This window comes from Alligator mississippiensis, chromosome 11 (assembly GCF_030867095.1).
Source record: "Alligator mississippiensis isolate rAllMis1 chromosome 11, rAllMis1, whole genome shotgun sequence".
Lineage (NCBI taxonomy): Eukaryota > Metazoa > Chordata > Crocodylia > Alligatoridae > Alligator > Alligator mississippiensis.
In genome coordinates, this window is record NC_081834.1 from 32,153,484 (window position 1) to 32,176,339 (window position 22,856).

The following is a 22,856-nucleotide window of genomic DNA, read 5'->3' on the forward strand; positions in this document are numbered from 1 at the left end:
GAAGGTGCCAGGGCTTCGAGTGAGGGTGTCACCATGTGTTCTTGTATTTGTCACTCTGTCTGAAGATGGTGTTTGTGATGACAAGACCACCCTCCACACATTTGATTAGGAGGTGCCATTGGAGTTGGCTTTCCCTACTTCTTCCTTCCCAATAATGCCACTCTGGAGTTCCAGGTCACGTTTGGCTCTGGCACTGAAGTCACCGAGGAGAATTACCTTGTCCTCCTTGTGAATACTAGTCAGAATACGGTCAAGGTTGGAGTAGAACTGTTCTTTGACCATCATCAGCATCACACAACTGTACTCTCAAAACCAACATTGGACAAAGAATTGGCCTTGAAGAATATTTTTTAAAGCCCACTTTGATTCCCAACAGTCTCTGCTCTAGGTCATACCCTGAATATTCTCATAAAGATGAATTGCTTGATCCTACTAAATACAAGATCCTTAGATGCTTGCTAGGCCATGATTTTCCTTGGGGTTGGCTCTAGACTAAGTATTCAGTATAAGTTCAAGGCTTACACAAATAGGCCAGAGCTGGGATTAGATACCTTTGTGCAGAGAAAGCAAAAAGAGTAAAAACAGCCCCTGAATTAGTTCAGAAAACTGTCTAAACACTTTTATTAACACAGTATCATTTCAAAACCATTATTTAAAAAAAGCAAACAAACCAAGTTATTGTGATGAGACAAAAAGTTCATCCTTATATAGCTGGAATAGAAAAAAATAAATCTTTGCAGGCTGACAAGGGTCACAAGATTGGCATTAATGTCTAAGTCTCACAGAACTACAGACGATTAAACACATTTGTGGGTAAACTTCAGAGCTGGTCTTGTGGTTAGAATCGGCACGCTGAAGAGCTAAAGTGCTTCTTTTTGCCATATTTTGAATACAGCTTTGGTAAAGTTGACTGATCAAAATAAGCTGGAATAGCTTTGTCCAAAGGAGATCAAGAGCCATCTTCCTTGCTGCTGCCTGTTAACTGGTGAAAAGTGAAAGAGAGCTAAGGTTGAGGAGGACTGCATATGAAATGCTGCAGAGCCAAGAAACCAAGCAAGAGGCAGACCCTTTTAGATTAAAACCCATTCTGGAAGACAGGATGTTTGTCTAGAGAGCCTGCAGTGAAAGCTGGAGTTGTTCTTGGCACTGGCCACAATCACTGTTTAATTCCCTTTGCTATATAAGTTACAGGGAAGGAATGCATTTGATTTCCTTATAGCTGACACTGAGGACAGAAAGATTATATAAAAAAGAAAAAGCAAAAAAAAAAAAAAAAAAAAGCAGATCAGCCACTGATCAGAATAATGCATAGTAAATGTTCACTGGATACTGCTGGTCTATTTACTTTGCCCAGTGTGGGAGAGCAACAGTCCATGTTTCCTTCCAACACCACCCTTCTCTTTCCTGCCTCAGTTTTTCCCATCTGTATATGGAGGTACGATATTGACCTCCTTAGTGCCAATGCTTTGAGATATATAAGTGAAAAGAACTTCAAGCTCAACATTAGGAAAAGCTACTTCACAACTAGGGTGTCCAGACTGTGGAATAGGCTCCCTCCAGAGGTGGTGCAATCACTTACCCTGGAAATCTTCAGGAGGAGACTGGATGGTCATTTTGCCGGGGTCACCTGACCCCAGGTGTCTTCCCTGCTTGGTACAGGGGACTGCACCCGACGATCTTCCGAGGTCCCTTCCAGCCTTACAATCTATGAACCTATGAAACTAGGTGTGAGCTAGGTATTACTGTTCATATTTAAATTACAAAGGATGTGGTCAGTGAGTATTTAATGGAAAAGGTGACTGTAACAAGCAATGTGAATGTACAGCACACTTTCCAAGGTTTAAATCAGATAATTTATATGTAAATTTACATTTAGATAAACATTTTGATCAGTCAACTCCATCGCCTCTCTAATGCAATTGTAAATTAAAGGCTACTTGTAAACTACTGTACTATATAAGCAGCACCTCTAATGGCATCTTATTATAATTAAGTCAGCAACACCTTACCGGTTACCAGTAAGAACTGCAGGATGCTGATAATCCACATTAAGGGAAAGTGAATCCTCCTAATTATTTCATAATACAAGGATTATATTAATGCTTTAGGAATATTAGCTATTGCATCGCAGCTGGAAGTTCAACTTTCAGCACTTGCTGGGGATTAAGAAATAAATTAATAAAATATCTGAGAAGACTGCTGCATTTTCTCAGTGTATAAAAGCAATATTAATGTTTTTACCTGCTTAGAAACACTGCTCAAGACTAGGTAATAGTCTATTGTGATGAGAGAACGTGAACAAATCTTCATCTCCAGCAGGTTCTGGGTCTGATGTTGACTACATGGTTGCATTCTTTTTTTATTATTACTATTATTAAAGGGTTTCTGGCTCCAGCAATCTCAGATAGAGAGATAACATGTTTTTTTACTGAGATGGACTTCAGTTCTTAATATCCCTGTCACCCATGTGTAAGACACTGCTAAGCTAGCTGTGTGAATTTAAAAAACAAAATGGTATTTTGAAAGAAAACAACCAGATGAATAAAATCTCATATACATCTCTGTTGGGGATGTTGAGGAGGAAGTGGTCCGCCTACTGCCAAGTATGTGCACAGATGGGAGAAGAAACAGTATGGAAAAAACCTGAACCAAGCAATCAACCAAAAAAATGAAGAACCTTAATAAAGTACCCTCAAATTGCTCAAGTTGTACAAGTGTGACTAAGGGTATAAATTGGTCTTCTGAACCTTAGTTGCTGGGGATGAAGCACAATGAACAGGGCCTTCAGCTCTAGAGCCCACTTTGGGATTATGCTGAGTTGTGAGGTTTTTGTTCACATATCCCCCGATATCATATTATGGGACCAGCAAGAAGGGACAGTAAACAGCAAGATGCTTTTTGAGGTACTTTCTAGAGAAAGCATTAAAAAAAGGCCTAAAGCACAGGCAGTGCTCTTATCCCCCTTTGACAATACTGAACTAAGCAATCCCTAAACAGTTTATTTCTTACATCTTTCTCTAGCATAGCAAACTTGGAGGGAAGCTTACCATATCACTAATATTAGCACTGGTGCTGGGGTAGCATGCATCCAAATGTGGGATGGAACGCCATACCTTGTTAACATCACAGCTTGGCACATCTGCAGCCAGAGTAATTCCAACACTGAGGTCACTGCAGCTATTCCAGAGAACCACTGTCAGTAGCAACAGCAAATTTGTTTTAATAGCTGCTAGGGACCTATGAGCAATTCTGCTATGTATTATCTACAACACACAAAACTTCACATGCAGAATTGCATCCAGGATGCTTTGTTACTTTCTAAATTTGACACGGAAGAAACCCAAGTGAAATGGAAGCAGAAGTATATTTAAAGCAACAAAAAAATAAAAATCCCAAACATGACCTAACTATTGATATTTCTGACTTCAGTATACTACTACTTTATACATGTAACAATTGCTTACTTAAGAGGGTGCTGAAAACTTATTTGTCTGCAAGATAGTTTTGGATTATATAAATTTACCTTCCCCTCACAAAGAAGATTGGAGGGAAAGAAAAATTCTACACCCCGATAAGGTTTATGCCCTCTTACACGCTAATCTGTGGGAAGGGATGGGATGCAGGTCACAAACACACACGCATGCAAAAGCAGAGTGGTCATTCCTTCAAAAGTTTATTTTTGGTGAATACAAAAAATATTTTTTGTGGCCAGATAAATAGCATACATACAGTGTAACAGTATGGCTAAACCCCTTCATGCTTTTGCTTGTGGTTAAAGCTCTATGAGAAAGTTGAGATGCAGAATGAGAGCTCACACCCTTGCAAGCACACTTTTATATAAACGGTCTCACTTGGAAAGTTTTTCAGCTGCAATAATACCAATAAAATTAGCAAATTTCAGATAGAAAAAAAATCCAGACTGGTATGATTTAAAAAAAAACAAAAACCCAACCTAAATGCCATCCTACTTACTTGCAACTCAATATATTACTCCACTGATGGACAGGGATACTGGCTAAACAAACAAAGTCTTTTATAGGAATCACACTGCAACATGTGAATGATATACAGTGCATGAAAAAGATGTCTATCATATGCACTTTATTTCTACACTGAAAGACACGTGGTTGCCATACAAGGAAGTTAAAACAGAAACCTATATCATGAAGCTGATATTAGGCTTCTCTTACGCACTGAAGCAACAAGTAACCCCTCTTAGCCCACATCCAGTTTACAGACTGTTTTTTTGTTGTTGAAAGACAGATGCTCACTTAAACTTACTAAGTTCTGAAGCACTAGCAAGTGGTTTTACTTGTGTTATCTATTATATTCATAGTTTTAAGTGCATTAAGGTAGAGAGGAATTTCATTGTTGAATACCACTTATCTCTTGTATGGGTAAGATACAATTTAGCAAGGTTTCTAATATCTTCTGCTTTGAGATGTTACAATAGAATATAGTTTAGAGAATATTAGCACCAAACTAATTAGTTTTCTCCAAAGCTAGTGGTTAGTTTGTAAGTACAGGGAAAATAGTACTGTATTTTCTTGCATATAACATGGACCTTCCCCCCAAAAAATTCAGCTGTGGGAAATTAGGACGCACATTGTGAGGACTTAGAGTAATAAACGTTGCCTCTGGAGAGTGTATTTGGGAGAAGTGAAAGTAACTGCAGTGCATCACCTGGGGCTCCATAACTGCTGGCTCTGGACACTTCCCAGCTTCCTCCTCCCACCCCTGGCCCCTGGAAGAGGCTCAGGCTGCAGAAGCTGCTACTCAGTTACCTGCTGCTATATACCAGTATTTTCACAGAAAGATCTTTTTTTTCTTTAATAAACCTTTCAAAAACAAGTTGCACATTTATTTGTTGCATGTAAGAAAATATGGCAATCAGTAGCAGGTAGATAAACATGTATTACCCAGAAGAGTACTTGCTTTGTATTTGCCATGTGAATTCTACAAGAGCAAGCACAAGTGACATGAATGCATTTTAAATCAGTGCACTGCTGCTTATATATAAAGAGCTGGTTCTAGAATGAATACTGCCTAGGGAAGGAGGATTAGATTCCACATACCTATACACACTATCTCCTTTTGCTGACCTTCAGTGCATAGTATAGTTATATTAGGGCAGGAGCTCTGACAAGACATAAGGCACAAAAGGCTCCAAGAGTAGTGATTAAAAAAACCCCAAACAAACCAAAATCAACAAATCAAAAAAATGCAAAAAGTACCTTTGGGGCATATCTAATGAATTAGCTATGGCACAAAAAGACAACATGACATGTTCCTTGATGGAAATGTCTGTCATCAGCATGTTCTAAGGTCAGATCTGGTATGAAGTTATGTTTATGTGCTAAATAAATTTAAAAGATAATTCATGTCAAAAGTCTGATGTGTTCCCCCAACAGAAATTAGCCAGAGAAAAAGCAGGAGTTTAATGGGAAATGGACAAATGAAAGAAAGAGCTCAAATTTAATTTAAACTTCTCCCCTTTCCTTAGCTTCAGTGTTACAGGTGTAGGAAGTAAAGGTTAGACAAACTGTGATCTCTTTCTTCCAACTCCATCTTATCATCTGGACATGTAAATAAAACAGGACTAGAATATTTGTGCACAGCCAATGTTGAGGCATTTTGCTTTTTTTTCTATATTTCTTGAAGTGAGGTCTAGATGAAGATGGCAAGAAACTGTATCACTTTGTTTGCCATTTCAAAATTTTAAAACTAGTAGAACAGACAAACAAGGAAGACTAATACTCATCCAGCCCTTATCCTGGTCTGTGATTTCCTCACACTAAATAACTATACCACTTCTTAAATACCATAAATGCTCTAATGTGGATTTCAATTTTACTGCCAAAACATAAGCTAAAAATAATACATCTGTTCTGTTGTACATCCCAATCTACCTGTGGTTCCTTTGTTGGCCACAAGTCAAAGGGGAAGAAAGGTATGAACAATACTGTGTCTGGAGTAGTGTTCAATGAGGAAAGAATGATACCTTAGGTACAATAATTAAATTAATGTTCCAAGCAACTTGGATGATGGGAACATAACTTTTTCCTACAAGCTTGTAAACTTTTTATCAGTAGAGTATCTGTATTTAATTTAATCTTTTTACTATTTTGGCTTACTCCTTTCCCTAAAACAAGCAAATACCATTCTTACTGTGTTTCTGCTTAAAAGCTATGACATTACAGTGACCACAACAAAATACGGGTACAGCATTAAGGAAAGTGGATTTACAGTACGTAAATAATAGGATACTTAAAGGTCAAAACTGAAGTAGCATGTAAAATAGCAACAAACAGGTAAAACAAAATACCATGATTCAGAGCATTCCAAAAAGAAAGACTAGAATATAGACTAAAATATGAAGCTATCCAGGTAAGGAAGAGAAAGAACTACGATCTAGAACCCAAGCATCCTAAATGAAGAACAGCAGCAGAAGATCCTATCATGAGACCACATTTATTTAGGTCCTGTGAAAATAAACTGTTTCAAGCCTTCTATGTTATTTAAAATAAAAAAATGACAATTTTGTCATTTGTCTCGAGAGTTCTTAACATAGACGGATTTGTCACTGCCCAAAGAACTTGCTGCACAAAGTAATGATGAAAATCTAACCTATAGAGCTAACGCTAGAATTGTAGAACACATCATGGAGTCTCTCTGGAGGCAGTTGTGTGCCTGTGTGCAGAAAGGCTGCACATAACGTTCACAGTCTCATTTCACCTGATTTTACACAAGTAGGGCAGAGGCTCAATTTGGACATGACCAAGTCAGTCCATATCTGCCCATATTAAAGTAATTCTACACAGGGTTTGCCAATTGCTCTCTCATCAGTTACCAAGAATCCACAATTCTACTGAGTCTGAAATACTTCAGCATCAGAGAACAAACACTCTTAATAATCTTTGTACATTTTAATATTTATTCATTTTCTATTCATTTTTACTATATACTTATGCTAGTGTGACAGAATTCCCAATATGTATATTACATGCAAGTAACTTAAAGCAAAAGTTAGCAATATTTAAAAAGATAATCCTAACACTACAGGGTTACGTTTAAGTCTACATGACAAGTACTTCTTCAATAATGACAATTAGGTGGGTATGTATCTAACATAACTGGCTCAGTTTGAAGTAGTTGGGAGAAATCTAAAATGACAGCATGGCTTTCAGAAGGACTGGAGGGGCAACATTCTTTGACCCAAATGGACTTGGCATTATTTTCTCAGGGGCTTGTGCTAGGGTGAAAGTGTGTGGGGGATCCATGATTAAAAGAGAGGGTGTTTGTGCAGCTGTTCAAATAAGTAAGTTTTGCTAGATCCAGTTTCTGCTTAGTATGTTTTTAATCAGAGAGGATAAAATACGTTATTGCCCCTATCCATCCTGTGAAAGATGTCACGCTATTGTTGTAGTCTATACTGTGGATTTATACCACATTACGGAAACTTAAAACATACAGTACCTATTGCAGTTCAAAATGAAACAGAGTAACTGCTATTCCTTCTCTGCAGTGCAGATCCTTAGAGAAAGGCATTTGAATCAATGCAAACTGAGATTATATGCACTCCCAATTCTTCAGAGGTTCTTTCACATTACAGAAAAGAGCCTTTTGTGAATCACTAGTTACTGTTTTCTACAAAAACCCTTGATTTGAAAACAAAATATAAGAAACAAAATCCTTAAAGGAGGAAGAATTCTGATAGTCTTCTGCTGTGCTGAGAACCTCTCTTCTTCAGCTAGCATACATTCTAGCAGAAACAGTTTGAGCCAGGTAAGTTTAACCAAAAAGGCTATTCAGTCCAAGCATGTGTATGTTTCTTATTCTCAGAGTAGTCGCACATTGAGAGGTATATATTTGAAAAGCATTTTCCTTCACAAACCTGCTATTATTGAGGCTGTAACAAGGTTTCCATTTCTTTGTCTATTTGAACTCAGAAAAGAATGGATGTTGCCACATTTTGCAGGCCAGAGAACTGTGACTAAAACACTGTACAAGCAGAAGCTAGGTTGATATTAGATAGGAACTAAGGAAACTAGTGCAAACAGTACAAAGATGATTCCTCCAATCTGGGGATGAACCAGCTATATAACACTGTTAAAAGGACAAAACTCCTTAGAATCCATGCTTATGTGCCTTTTTCCTCTCAAAAATATATCTACCTCAACCACGGTTTTTTTGTTGGAAGGAGAAAAAACCCTACTATTTCCATACTGGTAGATATTTCTGACATTAATGATTTTTCATACTGGTTTCCTATTAATATTATGAATGTCTTACAGCACGTCAAAGGACAATAAATAGATTTAGCTTCAGATAATGACATAATACTGATTTTATAATCATTGTAAAAGTGAGGCATTCTCTCCTGAGATATACAAGTCAGGGAAGGAAGGAACAGGAATGATGAGCTTAACACTGTACCATCTATGATTACGCACCTTAGCTGAACAGGTGAGAAAGGACAAATGTTTATTGTCCTCTGCTCACCCAAAGCTATCACAGGCAGTTTGTTTAGGTAAGTGCTTGGCCTATCAGAATATTGTCAGATCAGTTCTCTGTACTGTCCCCTTTAGCTTATTTTTTTTTTAAATGTCTCAGCAGGTTATCCCTCATCTTCTCTTAGTTCTGTGGGTAGAAACTTGTACTGCTGCTGGCGGATCTGAGCCAGTTTTTTCCTTGCCTCTTCTAGTTCTCTTTCCTTCTTCAGCATTTCTTCCTGGGCTGCAATGATCTATGAGCAAAAGAGCAAAGAGAGTAGAGAACAGCGTAAGTAAACAGACTAAATGCAGCTGAGGATGTGATCAGTACTGAGCAAGGAAATGACTGCTCTGCTTCAATCCAGCAAAGCTTTGAAGCATAAAGGCCTATTCTGTCAGCCATCCATGCTGGTATTTTGTAGGGCTGCGCAAAATTTTGAAGAGTGTTTTGTTTCTAAGCTGTTTTGACATGCTTTGCACTCAAAACAGCAGAGTTGAAATGAAACAAAAGGCTTCAAAATAGCTTTGAAATGAAATGAGGGTACTTGAAACTTTTTGAAAGTTTCTTATGTTTCGTGTTTCAAAGCAGCCCAGTGGTGGGAAGCAGGGGAGAGTCAGGGCTAAGCTCCGTGGGGCTGGCGGAGCCCTGGCTCTCCCCTGCCTCCTGCCACCGGGCTGCACTTCGAGTGGCTCTGCCAGCCTCATGGAGCTGAGCCTGGTGGGCTGTCCAGCACCGGTCTCAGCAGCAGCTTGCTGTCATCCTGAGTGCAGGTCCAGGGGCCCGCACCCCTGGAAGGAGCCCAGCACAGTCCCACAGCCCTCCCCAGATCTGCATGCAGGATGACGGGAGGCTGCCACTGCTGCCTCAAGCCAGCAACAGCACCAGTCTTCCCGGTGCTGGGTGCAGGCTGTGCCCAGCGCTGCTTCCCAGCGGCAGCAGCAGCTTCCTGTCATCCCAAGTGCAGATCCAGGGACCTGCACCCCTGGGAGGAGTCCGGTACAACCCCACAACCCTCCCATGGGTGCAGGCCCCTGGATCTGTGCATGGGATGACAGGAGGCTGCCACTGCTGGCAAGTGACAGGAGTTGTGCTTGTCAGCAACCTGAGGTGCAGTTTCCCAGAAGCCTCTGCACCTATCTCCTTGAAAATTGGCAGGCTTCATACTCTCAGAAGGGACTACCATTCCTGCAATTTTCATCTGCATCAGGCAAGAAATGACAATATTTTAGACATTTTCATGATTCCCCATTATAGCCTATGGGTGAAACGTTGAAACATGTTGAAACAGCAAAACAGTTTCAACGAAACAAAATGGGACAGTGCTTCGAAATGAAATGACAAAATGAAACACTGTCCCTTTGAAACAGAAGTTGAAACGAAATGGTGCTGTTTCTCACACGCCTAGTATTTTGTACCAATATGTCATTAATATGACAGCCCATCAATCAGATGGAAAACAGAATAATTGTGATGTAAAGGACCACTGGGTAGAAGCAAATAAAGATAGATAAAATCAACTGACCTGTTTTTGTTTTTCTCAGTCTCACCTTTTAGTATAATATGAACATTCTCTGCTCTAGGGACCTGCAGTATCTTCCTATTTTTAGGAGTACTGTACTACTGTACCATAGACATGCTCAAAGGCAAGTTTCACTTTAATAGGAATCACTGTTTAAGCAGTTTTTATTCCTAAGAGGTATTCATTCTACATATGAATAAATATTGAACAAAGCCTTACAAGTTATTTTCCTGAGTATGTTAAAACTACAATAATGAAGTATCACCAGTTTTCATCACTATAACTTCATTATAAGACTATCTGCTTATAACCTATGCCATTGAGGTTTCAAGAGATTTAAACAAATCTAAGAGTGTTTAGGGGGAACCCATTCATTAAGCATCAGAATATCATCATATTAAGAACAGAGGGGATATTAGACAGCGGTAACCAATGCCATAACATACATCCAAGGTACAGTGGACATATCATGGAATCTTTTTGCATGTACTCTTTGTCCATTTGAATGTAATAGAAATGTACGGAGGGAGGCAAGTTATTTAAAATAAAGTTTTAAGCAGTACTGAATATTCTGCAATATGGTATATGGTCAATCAATTCCCATGCTGCATATGGCAGGGCTTTTTGGAAACAGCTATTAGTGAGACTCTCGTGGTTCATACTAACCTGAGCAATACCACCCACAAATTTGGTTTTGACTACCACATCATCGTCATCTGCCTTCCCAAATGCTGCTTTTTGGGCTGCCCTAACAAGATTGTCAGATGCTCGTTTGACAGCATTTCCTGCAGCCTACAAAAGAGATAAGAATTTAGTCACAACAAATATGAAGGCACCCTTGGAAAGTGAATATTTTTGGGCTTCACACTAAACTCCAAAGGAGGACTCTGTCTGCTTAATAAACACTGAGTGGATCTCTAATAATCAGTGCTGGAGAGGTGAATACACATCTTATCATACTGGAAGCTGGAAACAAGTCGCAAACTCAGACTTCATCATAGTTTGAAATGGTGCAACATTTCAGCTGATACATAGGAGTCCACAGCAAATTTAGAGGAAAGAAAAGAGAAATGAAAATTCAAACAACCATTTTTAACAGTTGTCTTAATAAAAACTGCTATATTTTTAAATCAACAAAGTCCTTAAAGGCAGTAACAGTAAATTTTGCAGCAGCAGTCATAAATCTTACAGCAGCAGGAATTGCCTTTATCACCATAACTTCAGAGTCGAGATTGGAATATTGGCTCACCCCTGGAAAGAGACTGGCTAGAAGAATGACACCTAGAAGCATCTTTACTTTCAGTTTTCAGAGGCTTGTGTAGCGGACTCCAGGAGGAATCATTTTAGATGGGCCCCTCTAACTTTCTTTCTTATGGAAGGACTAACATATGGAATAGCATTCAGGAATATCATTCCATTGAACCAAAAGAAAAGATGCAAACAGAATGCCTTCTATCTACTAAGATGTGCTTTACTTGAAAGGTGGGTCTTGAACCCCAGAGTTTTGCTTCTGCCACATCACTGTATGTGGGGAATGCCTAATCTACAAACCAAGAACCTTCTTTGGTTTGCACCAACAGGTAATAAACAGCCTGTCTGTCACTGGGTGCCATACTGACTGAGACCAATGGCTATAGGCTGTACAGGAGGGACAGGACAGGGAGGAAAGGTAGGGATGTGGCGCTCTACATCAAGGAGGATTACACATCCTCATCTAGTAGCACAAGGTCAGAGGAGGGGCACACTGAAGTGCTCTGGGTTAGAATACAAGGGAGTCGAGGGGAAAGGGACGTAACAGTGGGGGTCCACTACAGACCACCCAACCAAGGGGAAGAGCTAGACCAGGAATTCTTAAGTCAGCTCACAGAGGTAGTTAGGTGAAAGGATGTGGTCATCATGGGTGACCTGAACTTTCCAGACATCTGCTGGGAAGAGCAGTCAGCCAGGTCTGACCGCTCACATAGGTTCCTAGTCGAGATACAGGACCTCCATCTAACTCAGGAGGTGCACAGCCCCACCAGGGGAGATGCCTTGTTGGATCTGGTGCTGGTCACAGGCGACGACCTCGTGAGGGGGCTGCGGGTGCTCGACCACCTGGGTGACAGCGATCATCTCCTGCAGGAATTCACCATCCAGTGCAAGGTGGCAAAAGCCTGCACCAAGGCAGCAGCCCTGGACTTCAGGAGGGCGGATTTCAATGAGGTAAGGAGAATAGTTGGGGAGGCACTGAGGTCCCGGAGGGGAGGGGAGTCAGGTGTTGAAGAAGAGTGGAGTGGTCGTTCCTTAAGGAGACGATCCTCCAAGCCCAAAGGAAGGTAATCCCAACAAGGATCAAAGGAGGCAAGGGGGCGCAAAAGCCCCATGGCTCACCAAAAGCATATGGGAATGTCTCCTAGCTAAAAGGGAGGTGTACACCCAATGGAAGGGAGGGGCCATCACCAGGGAGGACTATACCTCAGTTGCTCGGGGCTGCAGGGGCGCGGTCAGGAAGGCCAAGGTGGAGATGGAACTGGGACTAGCTACCCGGATCAAGGACAACAAGAAGTCCTTTTTTAAATACATAGAGGGCAAAAAGAAGGTACTGGGTAACGTAGGGCCTCTGCAAGACACACTAGGAAATCTGGTTGTCGCACCAGACGACAGGGCTAGCTTATTTAACGATTTCTTTGCCTCCATTTTCCTGAGCAGGGACCAGATCAGTTTGTCCACCGGGACCCCCTCAGGCCCTGGGGGAGGTGCACCCAGGCCTAGGGTCAGTGAGGACCTAGTCAGGGAACTTCTGGAGGGACTGGACGTATTTAAATCAGCTGGGCCTGACGATCTCCACCCCAGAGTGCTGAGGGAATTAGCAGAGGTCATTGCAGAACCCCTGGCATGGCTGTTCAACATCTTCATCAGTGACTTGGACAAGGGGGCAAAAAGCACCTATTCAAATCTGCTGATGACACTAAGATGTGGGGGGATGTGGGCACGCTAGAAGGGAGGAATAGGCTGCAATTGGACATAGACAGGTTACAGGGGTGGGCAGATGAGAACAGGATGTGTTTCAACACTGACAAGTGCAAGGTGCTGCACCTGGGGAGGAAGAACCAGCAACAGACCTACAGGCTGGGGAGCTCCCTTCTCGTCAGTGCAGAGGCAGAAAAGGATCTTGGAGTCATTGTTGATGCCAAAATGAACATGGTCCGACAGTGTGGGGACACGGTCAGGGAGGCCAACCGTACCTTGTCATGCATTCACTGATGCATCTCAAGCAGGTCCAAAGAGGTGATCCTCCCCCTCTATGCGGCACTGGTCAGGCCACAGTTGGAGTACTGCATCCTGTTCTGGGCGCCGCACTTCAGGAGGGCTATAGACAACATGGAGAGGGTCCAGAGGAAGGCCACTCGCAAGATCAGGGGTCAGCAGGGCAGGCCCTACGAGGAGAGGCTACAGGACCTGAACCTGTTCAGCCTCCACAAGAGAAGGCTGAGGGGGGATCTAGTGGCCGTTTACAAACTAGTCAGGCGGGACCAGCAGGCTTTGGGAGAGTCCCTGTTCCCCCGAGCACTACCAGGAGTGACAAGAAATAACGGTCACAAGCTGGCAGAGGGTAGATTCAGGCTAGACATCAGGAGGCGCTACTTCACTGTCAGGGCAGCTAGGACCTGGAACCAACTTCAAGAGAAGTGGTGCTGGCTCCTACCCTGGGGGTCTTTAAGAGGAGGCTAGATGAACACCTTGCTGGGGTCGTTTAACCCCAGTACTTTTTCCTGCCATGGCAGGGGGCCGGACTTGATGATCTGCTCAGGTCCCTTCCGACCCTACCAACTACGAAATTATGAAACTACCTAGCCCAGTATCATGTCTCTGACAGGGGCAGGGGTGCATGTTAGAGGTAGAGCATTGAACTGGACAGATGTATAGTATTGGTTCTCCAGCTTTTTTAACTCAAGGGGCGCGTCCACACATACAGGCACATAAGCTTGCAGCAGCTCAAACAGAGTGCAACTTTGAGCCAGGGCTTTTTGGCTCAGCGCATGTGCCCAGACATGAACTTTGGTGTGGGGCAAATTGTGCCACTTGGGGCAAAATAACCCTGCTTAGATCCTCCCAGATCTGCAGCCAAGGGAAGCTAGAGCCAGCAGTATAAAAACCTGCCCTGGCCAGCAGCTCAGGGCTATTTGTCCTCAGGAGCTTTTGGGGCCTGAGCAATTAGCATCTGGGGACACTACCCCTTATGCCAAATGGACTGCTGAAGCAGTATCCCAAATTACTTTTTAAAGTACCCCAAAATCCACGTTCTTCCACAATTACAATGAGAGAGAGAGCGAGAGAGAGGGACTGATCAGGTGGGGAGTGGGTGTGGAGGGATGTGGGGGGATGCAGTGTGTGCGGACTGTGTGGCTGGGGCTGCTTAGGAGGGGTGGGTCCCCTGCGCCCCACAGGGCACAGTGACCCTCCCCCCAGTACATGGACTGCCCTGTCTGCAGGGTCCCAGCCCCTCCCCCAGGGGCTACAGCACCTCTCACACAGGGCCCAAACTATACATGTTTTGCATCAGGCTCCTCACTGCAGTTCATTCCAAAGCTGCATTTGCAAGAAACTGCTCAAACTCCTCCAAAGGAGTGTGCATCTGTGTGGGTGCAAAGGAGGAAGCCAATACCTCCTAACTTCCACATTCGCTCTACTGATCGAAGCTCCATGAAAAATGTGCTGGAGGCACAGCTAGCAGAAATACACAGGTGTTTGCGAAAGCCACCAGTGCAAAATTCTGACATGTTCACCAAGTACTTTTACTCTACTAGAGAGCATAATTTTCAAAAGCAAACTGCTTTTCCTTCCTCTGTTCAGCCTGGGCCCAGGCAAAAGGTTTGCTAAACAACGCCGACACAACTATCTTTCAGTGGGCTCAGGCTCCCACTTTTGTGTACAGGATGTCTATTCAATCAAATTTGGCTAGGATGATCCAATACCCAGTTATTCCTTATTGGTCTGGCAGGTCACGGTCAGCACCAGCGTTCTGTTTCTATTATTCTCCCATCTTGCCACTTACATACTAAAAGCACAAGTTACACATGGAGTAGTCCTTTAGTTACTGATACCTTTTCAGAACTCAGGACAAACCCAGCTCATGAGTTTCTCATCAACTCACAAACGTATCTGAGCTCCCTCCCTTTCCTAATGATAACATTAACATGCTACTGTTTTCTGTTTGGGTTAGACATCCTACATCTACCTCAAAATTTAAATCACAGGTGTGATTTGAAAAATGAGCTTAAAGCAGACTCCTCTCACCCAGAGAGGAGTCAACAAACTCATGCTTGTTGACTTCAGTAACTAAAATAAGTTTGCTAGGTTTTAGTCCTGCTAAACTTTAAGCCACGACAGCTACAAGGGTGAACTTGATATTATCCTCCTTTCACACTGACAATTTACTCAGTCCTAATCAGTGAAATCCCTAGAAAGTAGTGAAAAAAGGGGGATCACATTGCTATCAAAGATGCAATTTAGCTGCAGAACCTCTTCTCCTGGTGATGATCTGTAACCAGTACCTACGGGCAGCTGTTAGAAACCAGGATGAAACTGCAGGACTGACAGTCAAAAGGTAAAAGTCACTTGTAAGGTGATCATGCTTTAATTGTAGATCCTCAACATGAAACTCACAGAGAACCATGGGCGGACTGGTGCCTGCTGAGTCAGGGGGCACTTGCCCCCACAGCAGACAGTCAGTGACAGGGGGGCAGCTTATCCCACAGGCCTGCGGGGGGAGGGGCGGGGGGAAGGATCAGCTAGGTGTGCTGCTGGCACTTCTGGGTCGGCTGTGGGGGGGACCGCTTCTCCTGGTGCACTCCCCAGCCAGCACTCTCATGGGGAACACTAGCGGTTTCACCTGCCCCCCCTGCCTGGGACCGCTGCTGTCAGGGGATCACCAGTGCTCTCAGAGGGTGAACATGCACCCCCGTGCACCCCCTACATGTCACCACTGTAGAGAACGAAAGGAAAACTGATCCTTTGCGCTGCAAACTTTAGCATGTATTTAAGGTCACTGAGCATAATATGAGTACTCATGCAAATAAAGTCAAGAATGTATACAAGTGTTTGCAAAATCAGGATGTCTGGCTAAATATACACTGACAACAGCCATGGCAACTATACAGAAAGAGCTGTCCAAATGCCTACAATAAACCTGCTATCCAATCCCCTCCCTACACACCCATATCTTCCAGTTACATTAAATCTAAATGCTACTTCTAACAGAAGCTAATACAGTGTTTGACTGCAATTTGATCTTGGGTGCAGCACTGTTAGCTTGCGATTCTCTGTTGAAATCACAGTGGAATTCTGTCATGTTGTGATATCCTACCTACACAGGTGCTTGGGACAGGCTACTCTACACATCATTTTTAGGGTTCATCCATCTTTAACATGATGGCCAGTGATCAGAAAACAATGTACAAATGCTGCATCCTTGGTAAGCACAACCAATTCCACTACTGGGGAAGATAAAACTCAGATGTGATTGTTAGGCAGTTTCTTACTGATTTCTGAGATTCATTCAAAAGATGCTAGCTGGGTTACTCTGCTACATAAGCATGAATTATGTCAGTTAAAAGCACCCTTACCTGTAACCTCCTCATGGCCTCAGAGTCTTGATCAGCCTTCACCTTACAAGCCACAAGCAACTGAGCTGTAGAGGCTGCCACTTGTTTGGCAGATGAGATGAGTTTCTCCTCACTAGCATGACCTTGTACTGAAGCATTAGCTGCTTCACACAGATTACTGGTTGCAGCTGCCACCATCCGAGCCTAGGAGCAAAGGAGTATATTTTAGTTGGATATTATTTTTTTGCAGAAGATTCTGGTTGGTTTAAAACCTTAAAGAGCATGAAAAAAGGGAAATTACTCACAGCAGAAATAAGTCCCTGAGACCACTGTCCATCATCAGCTGCATTTGCAGGGATTGCTCCAACCTGGAAAAATAATTCAAAACTAGCTTAAAGTAAAACATAAAATGTAATTGTTCTACTTTGTTTTAGATTCAGTCAAAGACAATAAATTCTCTGAAAATGAAAACAGATAGATGTCTAACTACATGTATATGATCAGAGCTGACCTGAGCAGGGTGTGGGGCCCAGGGCAAATCAGCCCATGCGGGGCCCCGCTCCTGCTCTGATCCCAGACTCGAAGAAGCTACTGTTGCCATCAGCGGCGGCAGCAGTGGGAGGAGGGGTAGCGAGTGTCTGGATGCGCCGCTGCTGCTCCGCCCAGCTCTGCACCACCGCTGCTCTGCCCAGCTCTACAGGGTCCCGCAAGGGGCAGTTGCCCCAATTCATGCCCCCCTAGGGACAGCTCTGCTCACAGCGGTGGCAGTGTTCCCAACACTACCTCCACTGCAAGTCCCTCACCTTATGAGGTTCACAGGGTGGGCAGCATTCTCTCGCTGCAAGCTCCCCACTAACAGCACCGCCACTACTGCAAGCCTTGTCAGCTGTGGGGCTGGCAGCAGGTGGTGATCCCCTGTGGCTGGGAGTCTCATTGACTGGGAGGCTCTTAGCCACAAGGGTGCACCACTCAGTGCCAGACCCATACCTCACAAGGCTCACAGCAAGAGGTGACCCGAGCAGGGTGCGGGGCCTGGGGCAAATCAGCCCACGTGGGGCTCTGCCCCTGCTCCAATCCCAGACCCGAAGAAGCTATCAGCGGTGGCAGCACTGGCAGTAGTGGGGGTGGGGAGTGTGAGTGGCACACCGCTGCTGCTCTGCCCTGCTCCACGCTGCCACTGCTCCACCCCAAAGCATGGGGCCTGGGGCAGTCGCCCTGATTTGCCCCCGCCCCCGGCACAGCCCTGTATATGATCCTGCTTTATAGTACCATGAGATCTTAAAAGCCAGAAGACAATTTCTGACTTACATTTTCCGTGCTAATAGAAGAAGTCATCAGGTCCCAGATTTGTGCTAATACAAAGATACTGTATCACTTAATGATGAGTTTCCATCATGGAAATAAGAGGACTTCCACTGTTAGTCTCACCTTAGTCATGATCTAGCTTACCAATATGCTTCGGGGCCTCCAGTCTTGAATAAATTTAGAGAAACCCAAAGAAGGGAATGACTGGTGCAGCTGAGGATTTAGCTTGATCAACAGTTGCTGGAGGAGGCTGGGAATTACTATTCATTTAAAATAATTTATTCCCTTGTACATCACACATACCTACCATTCATTCCACTGCTGAAGTGCTACTGAATATTTTTCACTTCCAGCATTATGCTACATTACTTAACTGCCACCATGCACAAAAAACAAAGTTCTTATGAGTTCTGCAGCTCTTGACAGATGATGCTAGGTTATAAATTTGAGGCAGAGAACACGCTTTCCTGTACATTCGTATAGCACTAAGAATTACTGTGTCCTGATCTTAGTACAGCTGCCTCATGAATTCATGTATCGTGAATGAGATGATTGGAAAAATAATGTCTTTTCACTTGTCCTTTCATTTTTGAGTCTTTAGGGATCTGATTTCCCAGTTACCCTCAGCAATTATGAAAGCTAAAAAAAATGAAAGAAATTATTTTGTAATGATAACTCCAGATATGCGATCAAAACACTTGGGTATTCAGAGACAAAATTTTGCTTCTATTTCATCTCTACCTTAAACAGCTCTGGATCAACCTAGCTGATTTCTTGGATCAACCTAGCTGATCTTGCCAACAGGCAATCTACTACTACGAGCCACTCACCGATTAAATTCCAGGTCTTTAGATTTAACTTGTCCATATGGGAAAGCCAAGGCCAAAACAAAAAAATGTCTTCTCATTTTAACTAACAGAATAATTTTGCCAATATGGCAAAATTTGACAAGTATACTGATATTAGAATGCAAGCAATGGCTTTCCTGTATTAGGGAGATTAGAGTACTTAAAGCAATTTTTCTGAGCTATGATGGAATATGGCATAAGCATATGCTACCCTCAGTCTCAAAAGTATATGACAGAAGTGTGTCCAAGGAAGCAGGCACAAGAAGCCTAAATTTATTGTGAATCTTAAGGGCTCACACCAGGTTAAGTTCTATTTCTCTTTAGCAGTGGTTGTGAGAACAGAAAAGAAAAGATACTTCCATAGTGTAACCTGATGTGAACAAGCTGTATTAGATAAAGGCAAAGGGTGCGATAATCTAAGTGAACCAATAAGGTAAGTAAAAAATTTAATTCCCTGACTATACTGACTGCCAAATTTCAATCACTATTTGTTAATACTGGGCACATCCACACGTGAAATTATTGTGAACGAATAAACTCTGGCATGCATCACACTGGAGTTTATTACTCCCGGGCACTGCCTTTACATGTGTGCCCAGAATAGCAGCATGTTGAGCTGGATCGGAGCAGCCTGAGCTGGCAGGGAGACCGAGGCTGCTCCGACCTGGCTCAACATGCTGCAGAGGGGCCGCTGTGGCATGAAGGTGCTCCAGTTCAGGGCTAGCTGGCAGTCAGCCCTGCACTGAAGTACCCTCATGCCCCATCTAGCCCCAGGCATCTACATGTGCATTGCTGCACAGTAAAAAAACTCTGCTGCAGGATAGTACTTGTATTTACAAGTACTAACCTGCAGCAGAGTTAATCAGGTTCCTGTGGCCTAATAGGGCTGCACATGTAGACGTTGAGACTTTACTGTAGAGCTAATTAGGCAGCTCTGCAATAGAAGTCTCATGTAGATGAGCCCACAGTGTTTTGTATTTTTAAAAAAGTTCAATAACTATCGCTATAGTAGATCTTTGTTACTGTTCCCAAACAACTGCTTTGTGATCACACTGGAACCAAACACAAGTTCCTGAGGAACCACAGATGAATAAAACAGAACGGTTCTTTTGTGACATGGCTGAATGGCACAGCCTGCTCAGAATAAATATTTTAATATAATTTGAAACAATAAATTGAAAACAACACTCTTCTTGAAAGCTGCAGATCTGGATGCTACTGAGATTTTAAGTTCTTTTCAAATTATGCAAATTGCATAAAAAGGAGAAATGGAAATGAACTAAAAAGCACTTGATGCTTGATGCTGACAAGACCAAATGGACAGATAAGAGACATTTTGTAAGCACTTCTTTGGTTGTCCTGGCAATATGTCCCTTTGCATGCAATTCATTTACATGCACACACGTGTCCCAGCTGAATCGCACAACAAATCCTAAAGGCACAATTAGTTGAGGTGCTTTGCTAATTTAGTCCAGAACCTTATTGCTTACTATGATGTTTCTTTTTAAATCCCAGAATGTCCTATGGGACTATACATTACTAGCCTTAATCATTGCCCTTCTTTACATGAAATGCTCTTCTTAATAAGAAACAGCTGAGACATCTGAAAGCCAAATACCTGATTATGTTTACTAGGTTTAAACAAACAGATTTTTAAACCAATGTAGGGCCATGCGATTCAATAACTTCTGGCATGATTTACATTTTGATTAGTGATCCCAGATCTCCTTCCATACTATTCTTACACTGGAAAATTCTGTGCTTTTCAATTTAAAGGTTTTTCTTTTGTTCCTATCTTAATTATCCTGTTTACCCACCTTTCCCTGTGCCACCAGCTCCCTCTGGGCTGCTGAGGCTGACTTGACGAGGGCACTGGTAGCAGCTGCAATGGATTTAGCTGCTTCCAGGATCTGTTCTTCAAAATCCAGAGTTTCATCTGCTTGCTATAACCAAAAAAGAACAGTGTCACACACAATTCAGAGCAGTGGTTTCTCTTCATCCCCCAGGATGTATTTTATGGCCTCAAACTGCATTTTTTTAACCCAGTCGCAGAGAGAAAGAAGAAACACTTCAATACTGGTACTCCAGGAAGGACTTTCCTGTGTTCTAGGTTAGAAGGCAACAGTATATCAAACTGTTAACTTAACTAGAAAGTAATATTGCTCTGGTGAGTCAACTTTAGTGTAAAATTAAAAGTGACATTTTATTTAAACAGAAAATACAAAACATTTCAGGCAAAGTCATTGATTTCCTGAGTATCTTAAAAATATTCAAAACTATATTCAGAAATGTATATTAAGAAATAGCCTGAAATGGACTTGTTGCTATCATATACGGTATTATCTTTGTAGCATGAAAAGTAGTTTGTTTCCTTTGATTGCTACAGAACATTACATTAACAAAGCAGATAACTATATTTGCTAACTAAGAAAATACATAAATACTTTAAAAAGTTTTATGGTTTACAAAACAATGTTCCTTTGTGTATCTCTAATGAAAAGCAGAACATATATATGAAGTATTCCCACTCATTCAATTAGTCTTTCCAAGTGTCGTCAAGTTCTCTAAGAGTAGTATTGGGAAAGTAGTTGAATTCAGTCCTCTTAGGAGTTATGAGATGCCACAGGGCAGTTTGGGGACAACACTTCAAGCATCAAAACAGAAGTTTTAACAAGCATGTACTGAACAAAAAGATTAATTGCTGCTAATAATGCTTCTACTGTGTGAAAGTGGAAAAATATTGACCCAAAACAGTCAATATTGCTCTGCAAATGTCATGGCTTTCTAAAGATGGACATACACATGTATAAAAGTTAAAAGAAGAGCTAATAATGTCATTTAAATGTATACAGAAAATTATATCAATCTGCCCCAACTGAGATATACTAGCTTCTGAACAATTAAATCACAAATGTCATTGTTGATACAGGGTCTATTCTTTTAAAACTGACTCTGACCAAAACACACCAAATGGACTCCAATGCAGTACAAAGAGTAAGATAACGTAGGCATGCTGTGATGCATATGCTAACAGGAATCCTTGAGGGAGACAGGCTTTTCCCCACCTCTAAGCTAAACAGATTTTTGAGCTAACAGACAAAATTATCCAGTTCTTCTTGTATTGTTGGGAACATGGCAGACTCTGGGGAAGCAGTTAAAACACTGGACATATTTGTCTCGACATCTACATATATTAAAAATAACTGTCTATCCAGACAAGACAATGAATTAACAGCTGATGAAACAGAATTTAGGAAAATATTTTGGTCTGTAATGCACAATTCTACTAGTGACAACGGGAGTTAAAGACATCTTTCCAGTAATGCCTTTAATGACAATAAATGACATCTAATGTCAGAAATGTATTGTCTTTCAAAATAGATTTGTTTCTGGTGGTGTATCCCCTCTTGTGTCTGAACCCTGTTTATGCTGAAGCTAATTAAGATTTCAAGATCCTTTGAGTAGGAACCTTGTCCTCCTGAGTGAGAAGTGCCACATTCATATGGCAATATTTGCTAAGAAGCAGATAATTACTTAATGATAATTACTTAACATTTTGTTCTGTCATTTTGGAACGGCACAAATCTGGCACTTTGCGGTGGAAGAGCGCTTGCCAAATTGTAAAGGACATGTTTATGGCAGGGAAGAAGGTAAACAAACTGGAAATTAACAGTTCACTGTGATAACCAGTTCTCTTATGATTTCTGCTGGAATTTGTGTCTTCTTCTTTGTCTCAGTTTCCCCAATATATCACAGTTTTAACTTCTTTAAGAAATTAAAGAATATTGTCAGGTTAAAATTGAGGAGCTTACTTCCATACTAGCAAAGGCAACTGTAAGTCAAGAATTACTCCACATAATGCAAATAGTATGTACTATCTTTTAAATGAATGATGTAAGATAGGCTATCTCCTAAATCAGTAAGCAAATCACTAAGTAGTTTTTTTATGAAGGATTTTATTTGTTCATAAAGCCTAATAAAGTACTCACTGTTATGACTTTGATCTATTAATTTCAGTATCTGTGTCTAGAAGTTTTTCCAGACTGCAATTTACTTGCTGTATTAGAAATATCCTTAAAATCATATCAGTACTTTCTCAACATACTT

At 41.9% G+C, this 22,856-nt stretch overlaps 1 protein-coding gene across 3 annotated transcripts in view; it reads right to left on the minus strand.

The window, feature by feature from the left end:
• Nucleotides 1–3,649: 3,649 nt before the first annotated feature.
• TLN2 (talin 2) overlaps nucleotides 3,650–22,856 on the minus strand; it is a 391,556-nt gene continuing 372,349 nt past the window's right edge. For all 3 annotated transcript variants that reach the window (XM_059714785.1, XM_059714786.1, XM_059714784.1), the window contains exons 54-58: nucleotides 20,567–20,692; nucleotides 16,902–16,964; nucleotides 16,618–16,800; nucleotides 10,679–10,804; nucleotides 3,650–8,746 (exon numbers count right to left, since the gene is read on the minus strand). In XM_059714785.1, the coding sequence (XP_059570768.1) occupies nucleotides 8,618–8,746; nucleotides 10,679–10,804; nucleotides 16,618–16,800; nucleotides 16,902–16,964; nucleotides 20,567–20,692 (627 nt within the window). In that variant the 3' untranslated portion in view covers nucleotides 3,650–8,617. The remainder of the gene's footprint in view (nucleotides 8,747–10,678; nucleotides 10,805–16,617; nucleotides 16,801–16,901; nucleotides 16,965–20,566; nucleotides 20,693–22,856) is intronic.